Here is a 27,313-nt window from a genome sequence, read left to right on the forward strand (position 1 = left end):
AAGGCAAATCAGCTGAACTTTCCTCTGGCAGTTCTGTCAGGGTGTCAACAGCCTCAACAAGTCCCACACTGCTGCCACAAAGCACAGATTTGCCTAAACAGAGCTGTCAAACACAGCAAATTATGTTGTGTTCTGCTCTCTGAGAAGATGCTCAAGCAAGAGGGTGCCAAACATGTCTCAGTTTTTGAGGCAAGTGTACTACATTTAAGACTAACAATCATCACTCAGGGCAGTGTGTTGGTGCTGGATTAAGCTCTTTTCTGACCCAGAGATGGGTAACTGAGAGGTGTTTTTAAAACTTCTATTCTATTTTCAGTCTCATGTGAAGGGTGAGACAGCACAAATGTTACAATTCATGTCATTACAATCAGAAGCCAACTATTTCTTAATTACAATACATTATAAGCACTTCTTAGCCTATTAGGTTTGCCACACCATGCTGTAAATGCTTTAAAGCCAAACCTCTAAAATTACCCTCTGTGGGTCCTACTACAATGCATCTTTCATAGTTCTATTTCTCTAAAGTATCCAGTCTTATTTGCAAGGCCATCCTTTGAAACTTGTTTCTAGTTCCATTTCTCTCTCAACAATGTCTGTCCTATTCCATGGCATTTCTAAGTCAGCATTTCTTATCTCAAGGTTTGCATACATTCTCTACAAATTCATTTCCCACATGTTGCTTATATTTTCTTGCTAGGCAAAAAGCCAGGAACAGCCCAAGCTCTGTTTGAGTCCTGAGATCTGCACAGTGCCTTGGTTCCATCTGCAGCCCCAACAAGGGCCTGTTGTTACTCACTGTGTAGGAGCAGTGCTCATTAATGATGACCCTGTTAGAGAAGGTTTCATTGTAGGCTTCTATGTGCAGAGTTCTTTCTCGCCTGTTCAGGGAGTTCTTCTGGACAAAGTAGACGTAGTCCACTCCTGCAATCTGGGGAGAGGCACAGATTGTGTTAAGGTACATGTCCTAGGTTGGAAATAGGGGTATTCTGTTCCTATCTGTCCCCATCTGTCAGAGCTGGGGCAGTTCTCTGCTGTTCCCTGGGCAGTTTTCTTTGTCTCCCCCACAGTCAATCCTCCCTCCAGCAGATCTCTGCTGTCCATGGCCAGGGAGTGTCCCTGCAGGGCTGATCAAATTCCAGCATCCCATGGGGAGATGCTCCGCCCAGGGGAGGAGCCAAGCATTCCTACCTGGATCCAATCTGAGCCTGGAACAGCACAGCAGCCTTTGCCCCCTGCATTCCCAGAGGGAGAGCAGGCCCATCTCCAGCAGCCCTGGAGCTGCAGAGGAAAACTGCAGCCTTGTGCAGGATCCCTGCTCCAGCAGAAGCACAGCTGGCACTGCAGGAGGGCTGAGCCCCCATGGGATGGGACTGTGCCACCACCCTGACCCAGAGGGGGTCAGCTCCTCTTCTGACTCTGACAGTAGTTCTGCTTGTACTATTACACTTGTATTTTTAATTTTCCTCATACAGAGCTGTTTTGAGCTCTCTTGGCCTGAGAGCCTTTTAATTTCAAAATTATAGTAATTCAGAGGGAGGGGGTTTACATTTTCCATGTCAGGAGAGGCTCCTGCCTTCCTCAGCAGACACCTATCTTGTCAAACCAAGACAGCAGAGTATTCAGGTGAAGGGATATCCAGCAGCACAAACCAGGCACTTCAAAGCTCCTCACCTTTTTCAGCAGCCGGGGTGCATCGATGTCCAGCTTGCAGCGCCGCTCAATGACGTGGATGGCCCCATCCTCACTCTTGTACTCATTTACAGTGTCACTGGCCACAAACATGGGGATCAGAGGGCACGTAGGAAACCTTCTTTCATATGCCTGTCACGATGGAAAGAGAACAAACAATCATCACCATTAATTCCTGAGGGTGTGCAGAGCTCCTCCAGCATTTGGAGGTTCAATGGCCTTCAGAGCTTCCGTGGAAGGGGCTGAGCCTTCCTGAACCCACAGCACAGCTAAAAGAGTCCCAGTGCATTCCAAACAATCCATTTATTAATATGTTCCTTGCCAGTAAGGCAGTTTTGAAACCACACAAAATAACCCATTCCTCCCCTCCCTCTGGAAAGGAAGTTATTCATTCTGTACCATGACAACCCCCTTGATAACAGGAAAATCAGACCCTCCAGTCCTAAAATACCACAAGACAAAACAATTATGTCTTGGATTAAAAAAGCCCACTTACTAATTACCGGTGTTTCACCAAGCTGTCTAGAGGGATTTCACACAGCTCCCCAAGGTCTAATAAAAACATTTCAAAAGCTGTTTCTTAAGCTAATAGAGCTCTCAAGCTCCCTGGGCACAGAGTGTTCCTAATGATTTCACTGCAGTTTATCAGTTCCCAGTTTTGTCCAACAACAGTCAGTCTAATACAATGAGCTCATTTCACACTTCTGGAAATGTAAAACTTTTTGCAATAATGAAGAGCTAGCAACAGCTTTGATTTTGGTTAAAAAACACAGCCACGTAAATAACTTCATCCTTTAAATACTTGACACACAGAAAACATATTAAATCAGACATAGACAGAAGACTTAAGGATTTGGGATAAGTAAAACAAATAAGAGGAAAATGGGTCTTATTCCCACAAGTAAACTTGTTGAATTTTGATTTAAAAACCACTGTGGCTGGAGAATACAAGAGAGCTCTTATTTTTTTTCTTTTTCTTTCACAGTCTCTCATGTATCTCTGCTTCTCTTTGGCTTTTTTTTCTTTTCCTCATGGGTAGCAGTGATTCTTTAGCCTGCTTTCCATACTGTGAATTCCTTCATTTTTGCTACTATCAGAACCTCATTGGTTTTGGTGAAGAGGTAGGATTTTGCAAGATGTCCCAATGCAGAAGAAAGCTTAGATAAAGTAAATCTGAGACAGCATCATGAAACAAATCTTTAAAAGAGGTTAAATATCCACTCTGTCCTTTTAGATTATTTCAACTACTCTGACAACAGCTGCAGCACCAACAGGGAGAGGGTGGGGAACAAAACAAGCAGCAGCTGCACAAAGTATGCAATGGTGGCTGGAACAGAAAAGGTCTCTTAATTCTCCCTTTAGAACAATTAAAATACTTCAGTTTATTACCAGCGTTCAAACCTAGTTTGAAGGCAGTGTTTCTATGGTGACAGTGGTGCAAGGCACTAAAACAGTGTCAGCTTTTTTCCCTTGTGCATATTTTTAAACCATTTTTGCAGCATGACTGTCCTGAGCTGATAAAGCTGCTGTGTGAGGCAGCAGAAGGGCAGCCAGGGAAGGGTCACACACACTCCAGAGCTCATCTGGGCACAGCTGGTTTGACTGAAGAGCAGAAATCACTCCTGGGCTCAGAGGTGTGTGCACAACAGCAGGGACAGAGCACTGCTGCTGTAACACAACAGTCAGCACGGGGGGAAATGCTTCACAGCTCCGAGACAAAGGGAGGATGGCTCCTGCTAACATGGAAGAAGAAGTTTCTTTTGCCCTGTTGGTATGGCAAAGAAGTTTTATTTCTTTTACAAGGCTCTTGTTCTGGACAGAAGGCTGTAGATTTTAGTTGCTCACAAGTATCTCAGCCCCCTCCCTGAAAAAGTGTCAGTATTCTTTATAAATTAATCCCTATTTTAACTGCAATAACTGTAGTTGAAGTCAGAAAAAGAAAACATTTCTAGAAGAAGCAGAATTTAGAAGCATTCTCATTTTCAGATTGTTTCATTTAATGCTTTTGTTTTGAGGACCTTATGCCACAATTATTTCATAGTCAGGAGAGCAAGAGCAGTAGGTATCTATTTTTCTCACTTTTTTCAGCCTTTTTTACCTTTGGATGACAAGATTTCCCCATCTGAACAGCCCCCTTTATGCCAAAGCCTTTGCAAGTCACCTTCATTGCACATACTGACAATTTTCTCATCTTAGTACACCAAACACTTCATGTTTGCCCTGTGAACCTTTGCAATCCAGAGCCTTACCTGCTCCTGAACTGTGAACAAAAAAATGCCCGAGAAGAGTATTTTGTTTTAAATGGCAAGACTGAACTGAATGCGTTCAATTTGGAAGAGAATGAAATAATTATCTGCCAAAAACTGGCAAGCTGAATGCTCACAGAAAAGTACTTGAAGGTTTCCAAGAGATTAACAGCAACTCAGGATTCTTTCTCCTTAAAGAACATACACACAGAAAACTGTTCACAGTCAAATTTACTGGGCTCTTAAATCAGATTTTATTTCTTTGTGTCCTACTGCTAATACATCCTTGTAATGCACCATTTCTCAGCAGAGCCTGGTTGGAATAAAAGGTGATCAGAGCAAACCATGGCCATGTCAAAAGATTGAATCTTGATTCAAGCATGGCTGTGTCTTCCACGAGGGACAAACTGCACTTTCACAGTGCAGAGGGGGCAGGAAAAAACTGCTAAAAAAGCTACAGAACACTGACAGATCTTTCACACAGCACAGGAAAAAAACCTGTAATTTGTGGTACAACACAGCAAGAGCCACGTGAGTAAGAGCAGCACATGCATGGCCAAGACTGGAGCTATTCAAGGAGCACGAGAAAATTAAAGAAAGATCAAACACTGCTTTTATTTTCCAAGAGAACTGAAGGGATTTTGCTGTGTTATTGAAGTGTTTTGAACCAGAAATTTTGTCTCAAATCCAGCTTTGCAGACAGGAAATAACTGAAGTGCATTATGCAGTGTTCCTCCAGCAGGCTGATAAAGCAGAGTTTATTATAAAATATTGCTCCTTCCTTGCATGGCAGCATTGTGGTGAAACCTGGACAGATAGGTCTCTCTTCACAAATAAAATCAGATATTCCACACCTTTGTCTCAGTGTTCCAATTTCACTGTACAGATACAATCAAAGACAATTAGTTCCTCAAAAGAGAAGCAGCTGCAGAAAATCCTGAAGGGCTCCAAGCAGGAGTGAAATGCTGCTGCTGTAGCACTGAGTGCACCCAGGAATGGTGACTCAAGGACATGACACTGCCACTGTCACATTCAACACACAGGGTGTGTGGAGACTGACACAGAGCACAAGGCAAAAGCACAGATGTGCTCATCCCCAAAAATCTTCAGCTGGGCTTGACATGAAGTCACAACACCTCTGTGGCTGAGACACACCTGTGTGCAGATGTCACAAAAAGTGATTTTGAGCTTGCAATTCTGCAGATCCTCAATAATGTACTTTTACATTTCCCACCAGTCTCTGCAACATTTGTGTACTCTGATACATTAGAAGCTGCATTGTGCATCAAGAAAAACACAGTCTGGTGAAGCAGCTTGAACCACAAATTTAACTTTCTTAATGCATGTTAACAGCAAGAGCACTGACAAGCATAATTTCAACCAAAACAGCACTGTAATAAAGCTGCTTTTCCAACTGCTTCCCTTAGCAACTCATGCTCAGAGTAGAGTCAAAATAACAGGATTTATTCCACTTTTATCCTTGCTAGTATTTCAGCTGAGTGTGAAGACATGAAAGCAATTCAGAAGTCAGTCTATTTTAAACCCATTGCAGTCGTTGTTCATAGCCAAGGGAATTGTACTTGCTGCCACTGCCCTTAGATTCTGAATTCTAATATCAGGAATAACAAGTTCCTTTCAAAACACCACCTTTAAAACAGCACTTAGGTATGACCCCCAGCCCATTTTTCAAACATTTCTGGCTTTTTGCTTCTCAAACCATGCCTAGGGCTAATCAAATACCTTGATAATAAGCATGTGCTCAGTTCTCAGTAGGGAGAGTCAGTCATTCATGCAAATAAATTACTCAGCTTTTCTGGCCAGATTAATATATTCCCAGTCTCCTGCCTTCCAGGACAGGGATTATTTAGTATTTCCATTAAATGACTCAAAACTAACTTGTACACTTTAAAGAGGAAAAAAAATATTCCAAGTAATCTTACGCTGTGCTGTGAATCCTCCAAACAGAAATTCTAACCCGGTGAAATACAGAGGAATTTCAATTACCATTTGGAAAATGAAGCATATTGAGTGCTTTAACAGCTTAATGGCATGAATCAAGCTGTTAAGATGTTTTATTTCTTTTTGATGCTTTCTGTCCAAAATTACTGGCCAAGCAGCATTGCAGGAGCAGCACCACATTCTCCAAGGGCACCTCAAGAGAACCCATGAACAGATTCATCCTGGCAGTCCATCTCATCTGCAGCACTCAGTGCTAATTTTAATTTCTGCCTGCAGAGCCTGGCCATGTGTGGGTACCAACGTGCAAGCACATACCAAAGCTCACTGTGCCCCCCTATCCACTTCCAGGGTGTGGGGTTTCTGAATTATTCATGAACACAAGAAGGCTCACTCAAACAGGGTGCTGCCCTGGCTCCACAGGCTGCATTCCAGGAGTCTGATCATTCCTGCAGAGCACTGCATCCCTTCCTCCCCTTGCACTAGAGCACTGCAGATCAATAGGAAAAGCAGTGACCCACGCCAGGGCAACCAAGAGGTTTCACATCCTTGGCAGCTGAACTTGAAAAGAAACAATTCTGGATGAACTGTCCCAGATCAGCAAATAACTTTTCATGCCCTGTGTTCTGCTATTCAGAGCTCTCCATCCCTCCCTTCACAATCCATACATATGTATAAAACCATGCCACTTGTTCAAAGCAGCATAAAAATCGTGAGACTCGAACAAAGCAGAGTGATCTCAGTGCCAGTGCCTCGGAGGGATGTTAGCTCACATGGGAGTGATCAGCTCGGGGGCGAGCATGCAGGAGAGCAGATGGTTACAGTGGATACACCTCAGAGGGCTCCACAAATAGGGCTTTTGGGAAGGAAACACTCCCAGGCACTGGGAAGAAGGAACGTGAAGCAAACTGCACGTTGGGGAAGCACAGACATCTTTAGCACACAGGTAGTCAGCTCTCCGGGAAGAGCCTCCCCTGTGACAAGGACAAGTCCCCCAAGGACACGTTCAGGGTCCCAGGCAGGCTCTGCTCCCCTTGATGCAGTGACCTTCCCTTAGAGCAGCCCTGGCTCAGGAGGTTTAAGTGGTTTTTCTCTCTGTTGTGTTTTCACCTCATTAAACGATCTCATTTACAAAGAGAGGAGTTATTCTCTTACTGCTGGGAAACAAAGGCTGCTTGGCAGGCACTCGGTTCTAGAACTCTCTGTGGAAAAGATGGAGAAGGCTTTAGTTACACAGAGCACAGCTGAGGCTTGTGGGGACTACACACAACCCAGCAGGGTCAGACCTGTCTGTCAATGGCCAGGTATCATCTAAACAAAAATCTCCTTTATGCACCATTTCTGGTCCTCAGCAAATATGAGATTGTTTACCAGTCCTTTGACTTCTCTGTAAATCTTAGCACAGTCTAAGCCATCAAAATATGACTATAGTCAGAGTGTAAAGAACACCATGACTTACTTTAAAAGGGAGAAAAAAATAAGCCTTTCATTGCAATTTCTACTTTAAAAAAGTGTTTAAAAGTGCTCAAATAGAACTAGAATACACTATAGCTTTTCCAGCAAGATTCACCAATGGTGAACCTGCTGGCTATCAGAGCAAGATCAACAATCAAAATGTTTGCTTAGCAATTTATCACTGAACTGGAGTAAGTAATTAGAAAGTACATCAGGAAATACCTTGTGTGGAAGCAATTTGAATTAAAAATTATAACTCTTCACCTGAAGGAGAGCTACTGCAGAGATTTTAAGGATTATGACAAATGAAGCAGGCAGCAAGCATTCATTAAAAAGGAAGGCTCTGTTTCATCACAGTGTGTTAAAAGAGAAACTAAATCCCAGTGCCCCACATTCAAATATACCTTTGTTTAAATACATTCATTTTACAACAGGAAAAGTAAATGTATTCTCCATGCAGAGCAGAATTCCACAGACGAGAGGAAAATCCTGCCTTTCCAAGCAGAGCTATACACTGCATCCTGACCTTATTTTACTTTGTCCCTCTTGTATCCTCCCTCCATTACAGTCCAAAAAAGTCAATTTTACCCTGGAATGGCACGAGTCATTCAAAAACACAATAGATTGTCTTCACCCTCTGTTCTGTTCCCTGGTACAATGAAATTTGGCCATCTCACTATTAATGATAGCTATTAAGTGTACCCAAGATAAAATAAATAACCCTTCTGTAAGTTACAGGGAAAAATCAATAGGACAAGTCAATATTGGTAAGACAAACATTCTGCTCCGTTTTAGAGGCTAAACAGTTCCTGTTTACCACACGAGTGTAAGAAGTGACCTGGAACCTTCTAATTAAATGATCTTTAGTGCATTAAGAGTGTAAGTTTACAGCACTGTTCATATCCAGCCTTCCAAAGCAAAGCATTCCCAAGTAATTGCCCAAAATGGCCCAGCTCCTTCTACTGTGCAAAGTGAGTTCCCACCTTAAAGTTCATAAGCAATGGAGTTAGTCTAAAATTTTCATAAAGGAGGCTGTAAACATTTTATATAATTATGCATCAAATCCTTGGACTACAATTACAATGGCTTTTTTGGTTTTGAAGTTCTGGGGTTTGTCTTTTTTTTAATAGACCACACAAACACGTTATTATACAAATCAGACAAGTACTAACAAGAATCTACTTTGCACAGATGTTGTTCATGAGTTGTAATTGAAGGTTAATTATTTCTCAAACAGCAAGAGAAGCAATCTTTGAAAACAACCTTGGATGTTCTCCAAGGCAGAGATCAGAGCTTTCAGGTTGAGTATCTGGGAAGAGAAATTGTCAGTGGTTCAAAAACTTACTGCAGCATGATATTCAGATTCTTCAAATGCTGTATTTATGAGACTGCACTGAAGTGGTGCTCAAATTTACAGCCCAGGTTTACATCTCTCCTTCTCAGAAGATCCAGGAGAGACTTCCCACACAGAATCCTGACCTCCCAGACATCACAGAACCCTGCACAGTCTCTGGGCACTCCCTGGGCGTCCAACACCCACAGATGTTAAATAATCCGTGCTCTAAGCTGCTCTTACACCCAACAAACACTGAAGGTCACAGCAAAACCTTTTCATTAACACCACCAGGGCTTCCTTGGGCCTTGTTCAATCATGAAGTGCTACAAGGATTTGCTCTTTTCAGTATCCTTGTCTCAAGAAAGCATCTGAAAGTGTAACTGGTTTAGCAGCCAGCAGATTGAGCTTCCTCAGCTCACCTCTCCTTCTGTGGAATGGAAATTAAATTCCTGAGAAATTCTCCATGAAAGCAGCAGGTAAGGAAAATGAGGTGAATAAGAAAACATTTATTTTCCTGGCATTTACCAAAGCCATTAATTTTTGCCCTCAACAGCTCCTCTGTCACTCAAGAGTCCTGCATGGAAGAAAAGGTTTTATTAAGTGTACAGAAAAGCATAATCTCTACTTGTCCTCATCTTCTCTTGGTGCCTATACATGTTTAAGGGGTTCTGTTGATTTAGTCAGGTTTCACTGGAAAGGATTTCAGGCTCTATACTGCTAAGAACAACCCACTTGTGCCTTGTGAATGTCCATAAAGAAAGAGGAAGAAAGGATGAGCAGATTTGTTCCAATACATTTAAATTCACCCCTAGCTTAACTATATAAAGCCTCAGGTTTTATTACTTCCTACAAAAAGGAGAGCAAGACTGCTCTGTCCATTTTTACATTCAGCTGTATTAGAAGCCCACAGTACTTTCAAGTTAAGTAAATAGCCAGTTAAGTTTCTTGCACATTTCAAATAGCCTCTATCCGTTAAAGTGATCTTGTCTTCAGTGGATGTCACCACTGAACCAACAATATCTATTTGTTCTACCAAACAGGTTAACAGCCCTACCCACGTGCCAAGAAGGCAATTTGCAGCTCAAATCTTGGAAAAACACAGCAAGAAACCTCCCAGCTTCACATCCATTGTGCAAATTCCTGAAAACAATGAGGACATTGCCCATAAGCACTACAAAATAACCCAGTATACAGGCTAAACTCAAATTCAATAACTGCTTTGTGATCTTGTATGAAGGGCTTTGACTCAGTAAATTAAAAATCTCTATGGAGACGGGAAACAGCACAGAAGTTCTCCTTGTGCTTTGGCTCCACTAAGTTACTCTGAGGCCATAAAAATGTAGAGACAATTTTTTCTCGGTTCCTGGCTTCAAACAGCACTTAGCAGCACTCATCCAGAACACCGGGGATGTGCATGGGGAAGCAAAACCTTTCAGAGCAGAGCCAGAACAGGGCTTTATCTCTGCAGACACAATCCAGGCTGCTTCACACCTATTTAATCTCTTCCACGTCTTCAGCAGTGCAAAAAGAATGGCTTCATGTTAAATTTCAGACAAAACCATAGCTGATACACACAGCCAATCACAAAACCATGAAATACCACTGAAATGGTGTTACAAAGGAAACTGCAGCTCACAGAGTGCTGCTTGCACATCACACACCACCCTGGATTTCTGCTAGCAGGACCTTCCATGTGTTAAACTGCTACAAAGCACTTCCAGGTGAAAGCAACTGCACCAACACACAGATAGTGGAATTTCTGTTCCTCTCTGTGGCTCAGGCAGCATTTCCATGGTTACAGTGCTGATCACTTATTGGCTTTAATTACATTCCAAACCCAGACCATAGCTTGGTGTTTTAAACAGCCCTAAAGGCAACTCTGCAGGCCAGTTCTTGTAACCTGGCTTTGAGTCCCTGAGGTGGAATGCACTTGGAATCATAAATTCATTCTGGCTGGAAAAGACTTTAAGACCATTGAGTCCAATCATAACCCAGCACTGCCCAGTCCACCCCTGAGAACAGCACACTGCTCATTACATCCTCCAGGTCACTGCACAGTGTCACCGAAACTGGACAGATGTCCAAGGAAACCCAGCACAGCACCCACAGCATCTTCCCAAAATCTGGTACCCATTTCAGCTTGTCTTGCTTGTGTATAAACCTCTTTCCTTTGAGGTCATCACACAAAGTATCAGGAGTCCTACTGAAACCAAAACATTCTTACTGCACAAAACATGACCCCAAACCATGAGGGCGTTGGGACATGATCTCAGTTGTCAATCACAGGACAACAAATTCACCTCTGGTAGCTGTTGCACAGAATGTTTTGGAGAAATTCAGGCTAAGAATCAACTAGACAGGATTATGCATATTAGTATCATTTTCAGGAACAGGATTTAGAACTGATTTTCTACTGCTAAATTACAGCAGACATTAAATCCTGCCTACTACCAAAAGATAGTAACAATTTCAGGGGGGAAAAAGCACATTTCCTTGTGGTTTACACATATTTAAAAGTTTACACACATTTCAGAGTTTTAGATTACACTCTCTGCAAAATAAATGTGAAGCAAGTAAGTGTTTGTTTCTCCACCAGCACAGAAACCAGAAATCAAAAGGATTTCAGAGGCAGCTTATTGAAAAAATTCTCCATTTAGACAGTACCTGCAATTAAATATCAGTAAAACTCTCAGCCTGTCCAAGGCTTGACAGTAAATGTTCATTAAGCATTCTTGACAAATCTGAGTTATACTAAAAATAGCATAGATTCACTTAAGAGTGCCCAAAACCAAAAGCAAGGAAGGGGATAGAATCAAAGGCAAAAAGCAGGAGCAAAAAAAGGAGTTTCTGGGGACAGGAAGGTCTGCAGCAAACTTCCTCTGTATGGCAGCATAAATGTGTTGGCTACAGAGCTAAAGAATCTCAGCCTTGGTGTTCAGGGTTTTCAAGCATGCCTGAAGTTATTTTAATACTTTAATATTTCATTAAAATAATCTAGGCCTTATAAATAAAGCAGGAGATTGAGAACAGGTTCTGTTCTAGGTAAGTGGAATTTTACTGGTAGCTCACTGCTGTTATTCAGCTGTGGTCACCAACTCAGCAGAGCAAGCAAAGAGCCTCTTTCTGCACCAGAAAGGAACAGCCAGACACAGAAACCTCAATTCTCATCAGGGCTGGGACAGTCAAGGCACCCCTGCAGGCTCTTTCTACTCTATCCCCCTCAGTGCTCCCTCCCTCTGGGCATTTTCATTTCAGAAAAGTGCTCAGAGAAGTTTTACCAGCAAAATTACAGTGGACTCACATTGCATGGAATGACACTGGAGGGGAACTGGCTCATGACTGCTTGAAAACCACTCTGCTACACACAGAGATTCAACCTTCTTCCAGATAAAAATTAAACTTTTGATGATTTAATGCAATTTTATTCAAAGTTTTGATGGCAAAAGGTACACCAATTCAGCAGGTAGAACAAATTGGGGATAAAGGATGCAAGCTGAAGAAAAGGGTTAACATTTCATATTCTATCTGTAAAAGATTATCTTCAGTAACCATAAACATGCCTCAACATGACTTTAATTTGAAAAGTGATTACTTTAAAACAGATCTGAGTCATCTGTGGTTTGCTTAAATAAATTTGCACAGGTGGAATTGTGTAATAATTGATTATTATATGGGAACCTAAATGTCCATCTTCAGACCACACCTTAATATGAGGGCAGGACAGAGGAAAAAGTGCACAGCCCGTGTAGGAATTGAAGCTGCACCTGTGTGGCACACACAAGAGAATCATTAAGTCTCTTCCTCCCTTTGGGAAGTCCAGAGAGCCCAAAGTGCCCCACCACTGAAGAGTGAGCAGGACAAACCTCAACTGCAGCCTCTGCCCAGTCCTGAAACACGAACCTCTGAAATGAGAAGCTGGAATAGAGAAGCTGGGCAAGTACAACTCCTTCCTCAAGAAAAACAAAAGGTTAAGGTCAGAAAACCCAGCAACCACGCTGAATGCAAATAAAATACTTTTAATCTTCCTTTCCTTTGGAGTAAGCTGGGAAAGCCTGACCTTTCAGGTTAGGCTGGCTTATGACTGTGATACCAAGATCAAATTGCTGGTTAGAAAACAACTGGCATTGCTCTGCTCTGGACTGAAGGTGGAACAGAGAGCTCAGACTTCACAGCTGGGCTGCTCCAAGCTGCTCTTCAACACACACAGGTCTTACCTGGCCTCGTGGGGGCCACAGCAATCCCAGGTGGACTTGCAATGTCACTGTGACTTCTTTGTATCAAATGCATTTGCAACACTATTGTGTACTCAGAGAAAAATGCCCGCCCTGCCCGTGTTCCATGCAAGGCAGATGGAAATCAGTCTGGCCCAGCAGCCACGTAGCTCCGGGCACAAGACTTTGTGTGACAGAATGTGCCCTGCAATTCAAGTCAGCTTCAGTAGTTCCTCCGAGAGGAAACTTGGCTTCTGACCCCAGCTGCACAGGACACGACTGCTCTGGCTCAAGGTTAAAGCACTCTGGAGAAGAGGCTGACCTCCAAAAGAGCATCACAGCAAAGGCTGGCCACAGGCCAGGAGAGCTGCAGTGCCTGGAGACCCAGTGATGCCTGAGGAATGGGAGCTATTCCCAAGCACTTCCTAATTCTCTGCAACACTGGCAATACACAGCCTTTACATAACACAGCAACGCATCTCCCTGTGAATTTTTGATAAAAACAACTGTAAATCATTAAGCTTGTCCTACCATTTCTTCTAATTACCATTCCTTGTCCTACAGCAGCTGAACAATCTCAAGCACGCTCTGTTGCCAGCAGGCATTTCACAGGCACGGGGCATTGTCACACTGAAAGCAGAATTTGGTGCTTGGCTTCCCCTTTCCTTTTCCAGTTAACAAAATCGCGTGTCTGGTTCCTCTGCAGTCAGTGTTTTACCATTCAGCTGCAATCTCACTGTGTCCACTGAGGATCTATTTTTAGAACCATCAAATATTCCTTGCTGCTCTATTGTACCACTCTTAAGCCTCACTTTTATGAGTCCTATAATTAGTATTCGTCACTTGTTTGGTCTTAGAATCACAGACACTTTCAATAAGAAGGTCTGTTACAACGTGTTTAACATCTGGAATATGTCAGGCTATTTTAAATAAAATTATTACTGTGCAGACAAAATCTAATTTATGAGTGGAGGAGGACAGGATGACTGCAGCACTGCTACAGTGTGGGCGCAGAATTCCTCATTAAACCATTGCCTGAGAGGTTAAAGAATTGTACCAGCAGAAGGAAAAAAGTCTCCAGACTTTTCCCCCCCTCCATGAAGGTTCAGTGGAACAGGTTTGACTTCATTGCCTCAGACTTCACCCACCAGGTTTTCATTTGGCCCAGAGGCATTTGGCCTCTAAGCACTGCACCAGTGATTTCCCTGTTCCAAGACTGCCAGCACAGTGAGCTTCACCAGGAGAACACAAAATTAAAGAAAAATAGCAAGGCCTTTGTGTTTGGCTTTCAGACCAGCAAAATATCAACTGCCAGGTAGAGAGCAGCCATATTCTGTTAAGCAAACCAATTAATAAGTTTTAAGTACATCACATTAAGTCTTGATGATTCACTAATGTCAGTGGAATGTCATCAAAATGCAGCATGATAGGGTCTGGAGCTGCACACTGTTTATCTCAAGCTAGGAAGTGAAACAAAAAACCACCTTCCATCCATGTCTGCTGTATCAGGAGACCCTCAAAAAGGTAAAAAAACTGATGGTGGAAAACCAAGAGTACAGAGCAGCAATTCCTCATGTGAAATCATAAACTACTGAACTAACTAAGAGCAACACCATGAAAATGAGTCACTGAAGACCTGAGGGAGGAACCTGCCAGATCTGGGAGGGCAGGCAGCACAGGGAGCCCGAGCCAGGCTGGGCTGCCTCTGCTGACACAAGGACAGAGGTGTGAGGCTGAGCAAGGCTGCCAGGCTCCAGGGGAAGGATCCATCTCTTGACAGAGCGTGCCATGAAGCAGCAACTCCTGCTGGAGGGTGTCACCACAGAGCTCACTGGGCTCCAGAAAGCATTGGGAGCACAAGAAATCAAGCACATGAGATGTTATTCCTGACAACGGCACATTCTGGACCAGAAGGGCTGTCAAGACACATTGCTGGAGGATGAGAGTATCCGAAGAGAGTGTTACCATATGTTTATCTCATTGCTATCCTCTCCCCTGGAGGCAGATACTGCCCTTGGCCACCCCTGAAAGGCAGCACTAGCTGGAGAGGCCTCATGGTGCAATCCAGTTCTGTGCTTCTCATTAAGAGACAGAAGAAAAATCCAAGTTCATTGTCCAGATCTCAATAACCAGGTAATAGCAGTGCAAGATCCATCACGGGCATGGTACAGCTTCTGCACCCCTGCATCTGCTCCCCAATAAAACACAGACAGAAAACACCACCTAGCTTCAAAAGATAAGCAAATAATTTTAAAAAGCAAACCAGTGAAGAGTTATTTGATTCTTTGCTAAAATTAAAATCAGAAATTATAGACAATCACTTCTTCATTCTTCACCCTCCTTTACAGCAAAGAAAGGCAAACAAAAGCATGAATCGGTTTAGTCAACACAGAACAAACAAGTTCATGTGAAATTGCTTTAAATCCTGTTCATTACAACTTCAGTGGCTGCACCACACACACCATGAAACACTTCAATAGAAAGAAGTAATTTCATAGTGCCTTGAATCCAGTAATGAAGAACTTATCTATAAGCCAATGAATTGCACAGCAAAGAGAGTTTTGCAAATTATACAGTATAATTTACACACTGAATGAAATAACCTGAAAAAACCATCCTCTGGAAAGGCTTCTGCTGCCTGAACTGGACCGAATGTCTGTGGCATTTGAATTTTACACTGAATGAAGGGACACAATGCACACAAGAAAGGAAGTGCACTCATCAGGAAGCTGCTCCCTTCTGCTGTGGCATAAACAACTCTAAATGGCACATTGCCACCCTGACCATCAGCAGGGAAATACTCATTTTCACAAAATGACATCTATTATTGTCAGACCAATATGATCTAATATAACAGTAGCAGTAGGCACGGCAGAAAGTTACCAGACAGGCTGAGATGGAGAGGTTTGCAGTGCAGCTTTCAACTCCTGCACAAACTGATCTGCATGTATTCCAAAAAGCATCCGTGCTCAAGTTATGAGAGCATAAATACCAAGAAAATGAAAACAGCTGTAATTATCCAGTAATCCATAACCCCACAGATTCAGATATTTAACTTCATCAATTTGACCATGACAAAACCTTGAAACAGTAATTTAAGAGAGCCCAAACATGTATAATTGAGAATTAAAAGTTTAAATAAAAATTCATTTTTAATGCAAAAGAGTAGCTTCTCTTTGCTCCCTCCCACAATCCCTCTGCTGTTGCCAGAGTTAAAGATGGTAGCCTACTGATATTTTTATTTTCAAATTTGAATATATATAGAACCCAAAACTAATTATAATAAAAGTAAAACCCAAAAGAAGTCCAAGATACAAAATGCTCAGACGTGAAGTTTTATAGATGGCAAGACAGGCAGCCAGTCCATTCACTTGTGATTGCTCCAGCATACAGCATGGAAATTTTTAATTTTCATTTTTCTGAAGCAAGGACAGAGCCCCCTTTATGCCAAAGCAACTCACCGAATCCACAACTCCAAGCCATTAAGTGCAATTTGCAAGTACTTTGCACTGCTAAATAATACCTGAAGACTGCTGAATCAGGTTTCTAATGGCCCCTTCATTTAGCGTTACAGCAAGCAGCTTCTGCATTTTTCAAACTGCGGATCCCTAATTATTTCCCAACGGAATCCAGGGCTCCCAGGGTGCAGCCCCAGTGACAGCTGCCCTGCTGGCTCCTCTCTGCTGCAGCCAGCAGCTCACCCACAGCACGGGGGGACGAGCACCTGCTCAGCAGCCCTAAGGGCACCCAGCGAGGAAATGGGGTTGACAAGGAATTTATCTTCCTTTTTTCCAGGACAGCCCTGGTCCAGCCCGTGTCCCTAGGCTGGCTTGCTGATCAAGTTTGCAAGAAAGCAAGAGCAGCAGCTCTCAGCCACAATTGGAAACAACATTTGGGTGAAATTTCTCTGACCCTTAGAAGAAAAAGGCCATGAATCAGAAGCTGAAAAACTTTGTGAACCGGGCTGAAATCAGCATGACTCGAGCAAAAGCGATGCAGAGAAAAGCCAAGAACTTGAGCTGCTCTCACCCAGTGATGGCTCACTGCTGCCCTGTGCTCCCTTGGCAGTGCTGCTGCACGCTGCAGTGGAGCCCAGGGCATGCCAGGCTGCCCTCCCAGCCACGCTGCCACCAGCCTGGGCCCCTGGCAGGGCTCATCTCACACACCACAGACTCAGTGGTGATGGCTGAAACCAGCTGCAGTTGGACTATGAGAAAGTCAAATTATTAAACTACCTGCAACAGGCCTTACTTAATATTTTACATGAGCTGCTAACCTGACCTGTCTTAACTCTTATCACAAAAACGAAACAAACTGTTAAATAATTCAGCTTAACATCCTAGTTCTTAATTTAGAATACATGCACAGTATTTTTAAACTACATGAAAAAAATGGAAGACAAATTCACTTGGGATAAAAGGAAATAGACCATTTAAGACCAACCTGTAATTAATTTCAACTTGAGCTAATTAACAGCTTTCCTTGAATATTCTCGGAAGATTCATTTTATATTCAGAATGCAAGAGCTTAAAGATTCCATCACTGGCCTCCCTCCAGGAACATGCTGACTCCAAACCAAGTTCAAAGCAAAAGCAGTCCTGGTTACAACAAAAACCCCCTCAATTCTGACTGAAAGTGATTTATGGGAAGTCCTTGGGCAGCACAGACTGCCCAAGCAATATGGAAATACCTCATTCTGATCTCTAAGCAACCTCTGGCTTCTCACTGGATATGTTTTCTTAATCAATCCCAAAAAAAATCACCCTATCTCTTTCCCACAAGGTTTTGAAGGCTTTTACACATGCTTCTTACTGTCTAAGCACACATTAGAGTATGAGCATGAAGTTATTATACCTTCTCCAGACTGTAATGTAGAACCCTGAGTGTCCAGGACTCTGCAGGATGCGCAACCACTTCTTTTCTGCCAAATTCCCACAAATTTAGGAGTTTTAACTCAAAGGCAACATCACTTGGCTGGATCAACAGATCGTGGAGCAGCACTTCACAGCAGAGCTAAAACACCTACCTGCAGGGGTGAAAAGCTTGGAGTGCTCTCAGAACAAAACACAAGAACTGTTTTGATACATATTTTCCTTTCTCTGACACCTTTCAGAGTGTGACAGTGGTGGTGGCTTAGCCTTTAAAGTGTTAGGGACTTGTTAAAAACTGACTCAAAGCTTTTGGTGAGCAAGAGAACTGCAGCTGTCAGCTACAGTCAGGTCATGTGTTTGCCCCCAAAAAAACCCAAACCAAAACAAAAAAACAAACCCAGGAAACCAGGCATGGAAATAGCTAAGCAGGTCACAAAATAACACTAAATAACACATAAATGGCTCTGTTAGCAGGCTGCTAAGTCAATATTTTCCCATAGTGCTCAAGTGAACTCTCCCATTTGCTACCCACAGCTCATTCCAAACAAGTGGTCAAATAATCATTTCTTCTTACACTGTAACACAGGAACCACCACCATCATCAGCCAGCAGTGAAACTGCAGGCATTTAATAGAAATTCAGAAATTCCACACAAGGCTCTGCTCCATCACAGCTTTACCAACACATTTCCAACAGCTGAGTTTTCAACAAAGACAGGAAGCAAAGCAGATGAGACTCTGGGAGCTCTACAGCAGAAGGGAAAACAGCTCACAGGTTTTGGGAGCAGCCACTCAAGTTTATTCCCTTCCCCAGGATTTCAGTATCCAGGACAAGCTCTCAGCAAAGGACACTGCACCAGGGGAATAAAATACTTCTCTATATATTTAAAGAGTACTTTGGGCTCTCAAAAGCACTTGCAGAAGAGCTTCCTTTTCCTCCCCAGGCTCTCAATCCTGTTCACATAATGTGTGAAATGCATTTTTTCCAGGAAAACAAAATGAGACTGGAAGGAATAAAAATGGTGAGTTTTTATGAGCAGGTGTGGCACTTAGATTGATAGTTTGAATTTTTTTTAAATGACTTTTCAAAGTAATAACTTTTATAGTGAAATAATAATGTACTGCTGATCAGGAAGCTCATTACAACCTAGATCAAGGGATTATACTTTGATTTGTCAATCTGGAGAAACAGATAATTTTTTTTTTCTAATCTACTCTTATCACTGAAGCGTATTTATCCCATTTACAATCTTATTACTTACCTGTAATTTAGGGATACTTTAATTCATGAGATACACCTTAAGAACTATTTTTTAGATCTATAAAGCCAGACTGATGTCCAAAAGCAGCAAATTTGAACCATTAAAATGATAATATAATCAAAGACACTACACATTATACTTACTAAGATTCATGCTTGAGATAGTTCAGATACTCCATCAGAACAGTGGCAAAATGTGAGACAGATTTTTTAAAATTCACATTATTGCTGAAACTAAGTACTTTTGACTGTAAATAGGACATTTTCTAAATGGGCTGAAGAGCAATACATTTTCCACAGAGCTTTCAGAAACTTAAAAAGAAAAATCCAGCTGGTCAATGGTTCAATCCAATCTGTGCTTTTTCAAACATCTTATTTATTTTCCATTTACATAAATTCCACCCTTGAAATGCCATTGCAAGCGATTATTCATTATTTAAATTTACTTTGGAAATTAAACTCGAGGGGAATTATCTAAAGCATGTCAGACTGAAAATGAGCTGTGAATCTCCAAAGTTAATTTTAGCCTCATGTGTGTTAAGGAAGATTCAAGTTCTTAACTGCCTTTTAATATTAAGAACTACTTATTCAGCAAAGTCCCTGTATTACTTTAAATGTAAACCTCTTTAAGCTAATATTAAAAAAATGGAATGTGTAATCTTGAGAAGTTTTATAAAAGCAGCTTCTCAGTTTTTCTCCAGTATATTTAACCTTGGTAACTTGACAAGTGAGTCTAAATAAACAGCCATTTTTCCACATTTCAGCTGCTTCCAGCATTACGTAAACTCTGAACAGGAGGAGAAGCAAAATTCTGTTCAGTCTCCTGAACAGCTGCACAAGCTGCTGCTCTGGGTGCTTTTTTAAATACATATCCACTAACACACAGAGATTCCAGTAAGTTAATTATGACAGATATTCCACAGAGCAGCCAAAAATCATCATTCAGCTTCGGAAACTATTTGGTGAAATCATCTGGCCTGGGCTGGGTGTGTCAGACCAAAGCGTGGTAATTTCTAGCCTATGATTCTAGAATCTTTTCAAGTTTAGGAAATAGTTCCATTAAAAGATTTGCATCTCAGGCATTATCTGGAACCACACAACTTGCCAGCAGAAGGAAATTTTCAAGGGAAGCAGCCTATATTAGATTTTACACAGCTGGACTTGAATGATGAGGGAAGGTAGGAAGCTTTGAAGCCATGGATGTCCCAACTCTGAGCCTCAGCTCCTCACCAGTCCCCAGCTGGGAGATAAGGGGTCATGCCTTAAGGATATTGTCATAGAGATATATTAGGGTCCAACACATGAGTTTTAGATTGCAGTGGAGGAAGCATAACAGAGAAACTTATTTTAAACACCAATTTAAGTCAGGAAAAGAATTTTGACTCTTGTCTATTTCAGAAGTCTTTATATCATAATTGCCTGCAAAACACTTTTGCTTTGACAATCATGGCTTTGATCAAAGTGGAATTAAATTCAGTTTTTTGTCTTAATATAGAGCTGCAGTCATCCTCAGCAGAGAACAAAGTTCCCTGGGAGCACACTAGAGCTGCATGAATGGAATGCTGATTGTGCTTTATTCTCCCTCAAGTACCTCTTGGAAACCCAGGAAGGGGAAAGTGGGCAAATCAGAAATCTGCACTAGAAATGACCCACTCTGCAAGTGGCATTCTCTCAGTGCCTTCCAGAACGGAAGAATTAATGCTGATTTCTCTGTCTGAAGGCTAAATATTAGTTTGACTTAATGAGTTCCAATTTCAATTGCAACACATATCATCCAGGGAATCTGCCCAGTGCACGTGGGATTCACTGACACTGGTGAACTTCATTATCACTCCAGAGAAAGAATTACCTCTGGAGTTCCACAGAACACCCAGGGAAGGGAGGACAATTGGCCAAATAAAATTTTTAAAAGTACTCAGCACCTGAACACAAAGATGAGATCTCACACAAGAGCCAGGCTTGAAACAGTGATTTTTGTTAAGACAATTCAGCACACAGAACACTGCTGCCACACTGACCAAAGTTTTCTCCAGAGATTTTTTACTGACAGATGAGTATCTCTGGGTGTGGGTTTAAACCTCTATTTGAGGACAATTTTCTCAAGGGCTGGGTGCAAATAAAAGAGGGTCAAAGGAAAATCAAACACAACATATAATGTTAAGTCATTTCTTGGGTGCTTTAAATTCAAGCCTGGTATATGCCAGGCTGTTCCTCCTTTCAGAAGAACTGCTGGCTCTGTTAAAATAACATTATAGCACTTTTTTGTTGAGAATATGCAATGTAGTGCTTCCACTTTAGCAAGCACAGAATTTGACACAAGTATTCCTCCCAGAAACACTTCATCAACTTATGCAATCACTGTTCAACCAAGAGGAAACAAAACAGTAACAAAAAGCATCAAGCTTGCATATACTGTTTATACACCTCACAGAATTTGGCTCATGGACTCCTCCACACACTTCAGAAATGCATGGACAGTTTTGATGGATCACCAGCAGGAATTTTACAAGTTGTAAAAATCAGTAACAGCAGCAGCATGGCAGGGGGAGGATGTTCATCCAGCACTCAACATTCTGAACAAGTACAAGTGATAACCCACTGTTCTGACACAGACTAAATAAATCAGATGTATTATTGCTCAGCTAGATTCCAGTCTCAGAAAGGATCCTGCTTGGCTGTTCCTTTTTTATAAGCATTCTTCTCCTCTTAGTTCACTTTTAATTTTTAACTATTCTTTTATTCCAGTTGCATACCTACTACAGTCTCTTGCTTTGTAAAGAAAAGCTTTAATGTAAGGGAAGACTTGATATTTGTTAAATGTTATTCTTCAGATATTATCCCCAAGACACAGAACAGCTTGAGAACTCCCAGTTCATACTAATAGTCAGAAGTGTTTCTAATTACACCCAGCAAAGCACTGTGGACAATTCTGATATCAGCATTTTGACTCAAAATATCCTTGAAGAAATAACTCGGGAAGAATTTTTGCCTTCAATTCAGCAGCAAGGTAAAGACTCATCAGTTTAGCAAACAGCCAGGGAATTTCATTTAAGAAACTAATTTTGGCTGATTGATCTAAGAGCCAGTATAACTTCACTGAAGGCTGCAGTTACAGACACCATCAAATTTCACTGAGACCACCTGAAGCCCAGCTGTCAGAGCTACTGAAGCCATAAAAGACCTTGCACATCTCACAGTTGGCTTCTTCCCTGCTCAGCAAAATAACAGCTCTGCCTTCAAGTGTCTGCAAGAGCAGGACCTACATGTGTAACACTGGAGGCAGCCTTAGGAGCAAGATAAAAAGAAATGCAAGTATTCCCTGGAGAGTGATCCAATCCTATTCTGCCCTGTGACTGCACAGGACCACTTCTGTAAGGAACCTGCACTCCAAAGCACATGATCTATCTAAATATTTATACTATGAGCACTATTAAAACTCTCCTCTGAAGCCATTAAACATAGTATTTCCAGCAAGTGAAATCAAACAATTATTATTTAGATTACGGTTCACTTTTAACTGTTTTTATCAGGGAAAAGCTCCTTAATTGCTCTCTGTAACTCATAAGAGCCCCACAGCTGTGGTTTCAACTGAATATACTTTAAAATGTCAAATACCTACTTCTGCTCTGTTTTCTAAAAGGAAAGAAAAGGGAGGGAGACGGAGGAAAAAAAAAAGGGAACCCAATTAAATTTCTTTTTTTTTTCCATTACTATTTGTACCACTATCACACCAATTAGCAACATGCATCCAAAAGGTTTTTTGTTCATCTCCCTGACCTCCCTACCAAGTTTCTTCTTCCCTCAAAATGTTCCCAGGGTCCTTTCTCCCTTTTCATTCAGGCATATCCTTGCTTTCATGGCTTCCTCTGTGCTCTCTAATCCTATAAACTCTACAGTGATGAAGACACAACCATAACAATGTTTTAATCAGTGTACACGACATTTCCTCCTGTTCTAGAAGAGCCCCCAGTAATCAACTCCCAGCACACTTCTATCCTACTTTTGCTCTAACTTTGAAATACATCTGTAAATTATCTAAACTTTGGCAGAAAAGGGGAGCACATTCTGTTAAGAAAATACTCTAGGCAGAGAAGAAACCATTGAAACACACAGCTCTCTTATTTTGCATTTTGTTTGGAGCTTTGTATGTTCTACAGTATCTATCAAACAATGCCCAGCAAGCACTCAGCAACACAAGGAACTGTCAAGAAAGAACTTATAGCAAAAATTAATACTTACAGCCATAATTAACTCAAAAGGGTGTTTATACACCCGCACGGGGGACTGGTACTTCTGCACCATGGCTGCAGTATAGTGAGATCAACTCAAACCTGAAAAAGAAATTTTAAAAACCATTTGTCAGACGTAGGAAGCCATTTTCAATTTTCTCTTACAATTAGTCTGTGCGTGGTACCACGCTAGCAATTCCACAGGAAATCCTTCACAATTCCCTGACAACCTTTTTTAAGACCCAACAGGGGCCCTGAAAAGTTATACATATATATATATACTTCTGTCAGAAATGACTTATAATTTCTTCCAAAGACAGGATAAAATTAGCACTTTTTTAGTCCACTTTTAGTAACAAATCTCCAACATATTTTATGACTCTCTGTCAGGATGGTGACATTTCCTGTGCTGCTGAGAGAACCAAACACTGACACATCCCAGCGACAGGCAGAGAAGCATTTCCCAGTCCCCCAGCATGGTATGTGGGCTGCCCTGCTCAGAGCAGGGACTGGGGGAAAAAAAACCAAAAAAAAAACAAACTAAGAAAGAAATACAGAAAGCACTAAAAGAGGTTAAAAAAAATAAGTGTTAAAAATGCTGGTTTGCAGAAAGAAGGAAAGAAAATGGATTATAAAAGCACACTGCTGGATCAACCATATTCCTTGGTCATCTCAAAAAAAATTTGAAACTTTTGAGGAAAGCTTATGAGATAGCTAGGGGAAAAAACTTCGAGAAAAATTCCACTATGCAGCCAGGAAAGGTTCACTGGCAACACGGAGAGGAATTACTCCAAAGGCTTCGTGCCTGCTCTACCCAGCAAAGTGCCTGACCCGAACTCTCTCGACTGCAATTACGTTTATTGAAAAATCCTGGCAGCAGCGCTCGCGTATGAACGGCGGGCTGCGAGCCAGGCTCATTTTAGCGAGAAATGGCTTTGCTACAGCGAGTTCTCTTCGCTGTTCTGTCCGGAAGGCGCTGCGGGAGCGCTCCCGGCCCCGGGGCAGCGCGGCTCGGCCCCGGCCGGAGCCAAGAACAACCCCGAGCCACAGGAAAGTTCTCCGGCATCCCAGCCCCGAGAGGAATTTACCCGTGACTACCCCGCAACTTTTCTTTAAAAAAAAAAACCCAACCACCTGAATCAGCACAAACAGCCGCAAACCCTCTCTAATCCCCGGACAAAAAGAGTTACACAACAAAGAAACTCCGCGTTCCTCCCGCCGCGGAGGAACCGGGACACCCCGGGAGGGGACGGGACGGGGGGACACCTGTGAGAGCCCTGAGCTCCCCCGGAGGGACCCGGGACCCCTGTGAGAGCCCTGGGCTCCTGTAAGAGCCCTGAGCTCCCCCGGAGGGACCCGGGACCCCTGTGAGAGCCCTGAGCTCCTGTGAGAGCCCTGAGCTCCCCCTGAAGGATTCGGGACCCCTGTAAGAGCCCTGAGCTCCCCCTGAGGGATCCGGGACCCCGGTGAGAGCCCTGAGCTCCTCCCTGAGGGACCCGGGACCCCTGTGAGAGCCCTGAGCTCCTGTGAGAGCCCTGAGCTCCCCCGGAGGGATCCGGGACCCCTGTGAGAGCCCTGAGCTCCCCCTTAGGGATCCGGGACCCCTGTGAGAGCCCCGCAGCGACCGGGACACGCCGAGAGGAGAAGAGACACGGGTGACAGCTCCGCGGTGCCCCGGAGGGCTCCGGGACACTCCGGGAGCGGACGGGACACCCGTGACAGCCCCGTGCTGCTCCAGAGCGCTCCGGGACGGGACAGGACACCCGTGACAGCCCCGCGCTGCCCCGCAGCGACCCGGCCAGAGCCGCCTGCCCGGGGCGGCCGGAGCGCAGCGGCCGCCGTGACCCGCCCGAGGACCGCGACCCCCGCCCCACCCGTACCACCACCCGCACCACCACCATCATTACCACAACCACCACCCCCCGTGCACCACGGGCAGCGCCGACCGCTCCTCGGCGCTCGCCGCAGCCAGCGCTGAGAGGAGCCGGCGGCGAGCGGGCGGACAATGGGAAAGTTGCCGCGGGGCAGGGCGGCGGGGCTGGGGGACGCGGGGCGCGGGCGGGGGGCCCCGGGAGGCTCGGCGCCGTGCTTACCGCTCGCAGCCGGCCGCGCTCTCCCCTGCGCGCTGCCGGGGGCGGGGACGGGCGCGGCGCACGCGCGGTGGGCGGCGGGCGTGAGGGAGGAATGGTGCTGGTGGGGAGGAATGGTAAAAGTCATCGAGTTTCACCCCTGCCGTGGGTGTAAGGGACAGCTTGCACTAGAGCTGGTTGCTTCGAGCGCTGTCCGGCTTGGCCTTGAACGCTCCCAGAGCCACAGCTGCTCCGTTGCACTACCTCACAACGAAAATTTCCTCCAAATGTCTGCTCACAGGATGGAGAAGACCCTTGAGATCACCGAGTCCAACCTATGACCTAACACCACCTTGCCAGTTAGACCATGGCACTAAGTGCCACCTCCAGTCCTTTCCTAAACACCTCCAGCAATGGTGACTGAACAAATCCAAACCTCCTCTCTGACCCTGTGAAGCCGCTCCTCCTTGTCCTGTTCCCTTCAGGAACGGCAGAAGCTGAGTCAGGGCAGGTTCAGGTTGGACATGAGGGACAGTTTTCCACCCAGAGGGTGGCTGGGCACTGATCAGGCTCCTCAGGGAGGAGGTCACAGCCTGTCTGAGCTCAAGGAGCGTTTGAAGAGTGTTTTCATGGTGGGATTTTTGGGGTGTCCTGTGCAGGGCCAGGAGTTGGACTCGATGATCCTGGTGGGTCCCTTCCAACTCAGCACATTCTGTGATTCTATACAGGAAGGCTGCAATTAGCTCATCCTGAAGTCTTCTCCAGGCTGAACAATTCTCCCAGCCTTTCCTCGCGTCAGATCTGCTCCAACCTTCCAGTCATCTTGGTCCAATCATCACAGCTCCATGGCCTGTGCAGAGAATTCCAGGTGGGGGTCTCACCTGCGTGGAGCAGAGGGGCAGAGTGCCCCTCGAACACACAGAGTCACAGACACGCACCACGGGTGCAGGAGGGCATGGACAGAGGGACATGGCACCTCCTGCAGCTATCTCCCATGCCCTCAGCCCCCTGAGCATCCTGTGGTCCCACACTCCTCGTGGCTCCCTCGGTGCAGGGTTCTGGGGGTTCGGGGTGGGTTTTCCAGGCTCCATCAGGGGCAAGGTCAGCTCAGGGTGATGGCACAGCACAGTTCTCCAGGGCCATGGGGCAGTGGGAGTGCAGGGACCCACCTCAGTCACTGCTGGAGCATCTCACTGCCTCTTCCCTGTCTCTGAAATCAGCCAGCATTCACCCAGCTCAGGGTGTTTGCAGTCTGGGACGCCTCAGAGAGCTCTGTCTCACACCATGAGTGGTTTAACTGTGCTGTACTAAAAGCAAGAAGTGCAATTGTGGTTTTTACAGTACCACAGTATCACAAATGGTGTTAAAATAAGGACTTGAAAGTTAGGAACTCGTGTCTCTGCTCCCTTCAGCAGCACTACTGAGACATTTTGTTTACCCACAATATCTTTTATTAATGGCTCACTCCCTTAGAATATAAATCTATTAGAATTCAGAGTCATGTCCTGACATTTTGATGCAATTCTTTCCCTAAGAAAGCTGAATTTGTGGTTACCACAAATGAGGGATTAAGCTTCCATTCTTTCTAATACAGACCTTGTGTCTTTTAAAGTTAGTCAAGCATAGCCCCTTGTCTGATCTGAACTAGTCCTTACAAGAAGTTGTTTCACATTGAGAAATTGTTCCTCTGAATCTCATTTCTCTTGTGGCACTTGGCCATTTGCCTTCATGTAGCTGGAATTAACTAGTTAACTGTAATTAGATTTAGTTATCTGATTGATATTCCATGCCATTATGCCTGCAACATCCTTTTCCTGCTCTGAAAGCCTGAGATATAATCCTACCGGCATAGCAGGGCGAGGAATTTACGCCCACTCAGATTCCTTTTTGTTCATAACATTTCCCTCTTTAGATTCTGGGCAATGTTTTAATTCTTACTGACTGCCTCTATTCTGCTTCACCAAATGGCCAGGTAACCAGAAAACTTTATT

At 43.7% G+C, this 27,313-nt stretch overlaps 1 protein-coding gene across 1 annotated transcript in view; it reads right to left on the reverse strand.

Moving 5' to 3' along the window:
* SEC14L1 (SEC14 like lipid binding 1) overlaps positions 1 to 25,387 on the reverse strand; it is a 42,411-nt gene extending 17,024 nt beyond the window's left edge. Inside the window, exons 1-4 of the mRNA XM_039716007.1 lie at positions 25,347 to 25,387; positions 23,264 to 23,355; positions 1,672 to 1,821; positions 797 to 928 (exon numbers count right to left, since the gene is read on the reverse strand). Of these exons, the coding sequence (XP_039571941.1) occupies positions 797 to 928; positions 1,672 to 1,821; positions 23,264 to 23,326 (345 nt within the window). The 5' untranslated portion in view covers positions 23,327 to 23,355; positions 25,347 to 25,387. The remainder of the gene's footprint in view (positions 1 to 796; positions 929 to 1,671; positions 1,822 to 23,263; positions 23,356 to 25,346) is intronic.
* Between the last annotated feature and the right edge of the window lie 1,926 nt (positions 25,388 to 27,313).

The sequence above is a fragment of the Passer montanus genome, unplaced genomic scaffold (genome assembly GCF_014805655.1).
Source record: "Passer montanus isolate IOZ18808 unplaced genomic scaffold, ASM1480565v1 scaffold35, whole genome shotgun sequence".
Classification (NCBI taxonomy): Eukaryota; Metazoa; Chordata; class Aves; order Passeriformes; family Passeridae; genus Passer; species Passer montanus.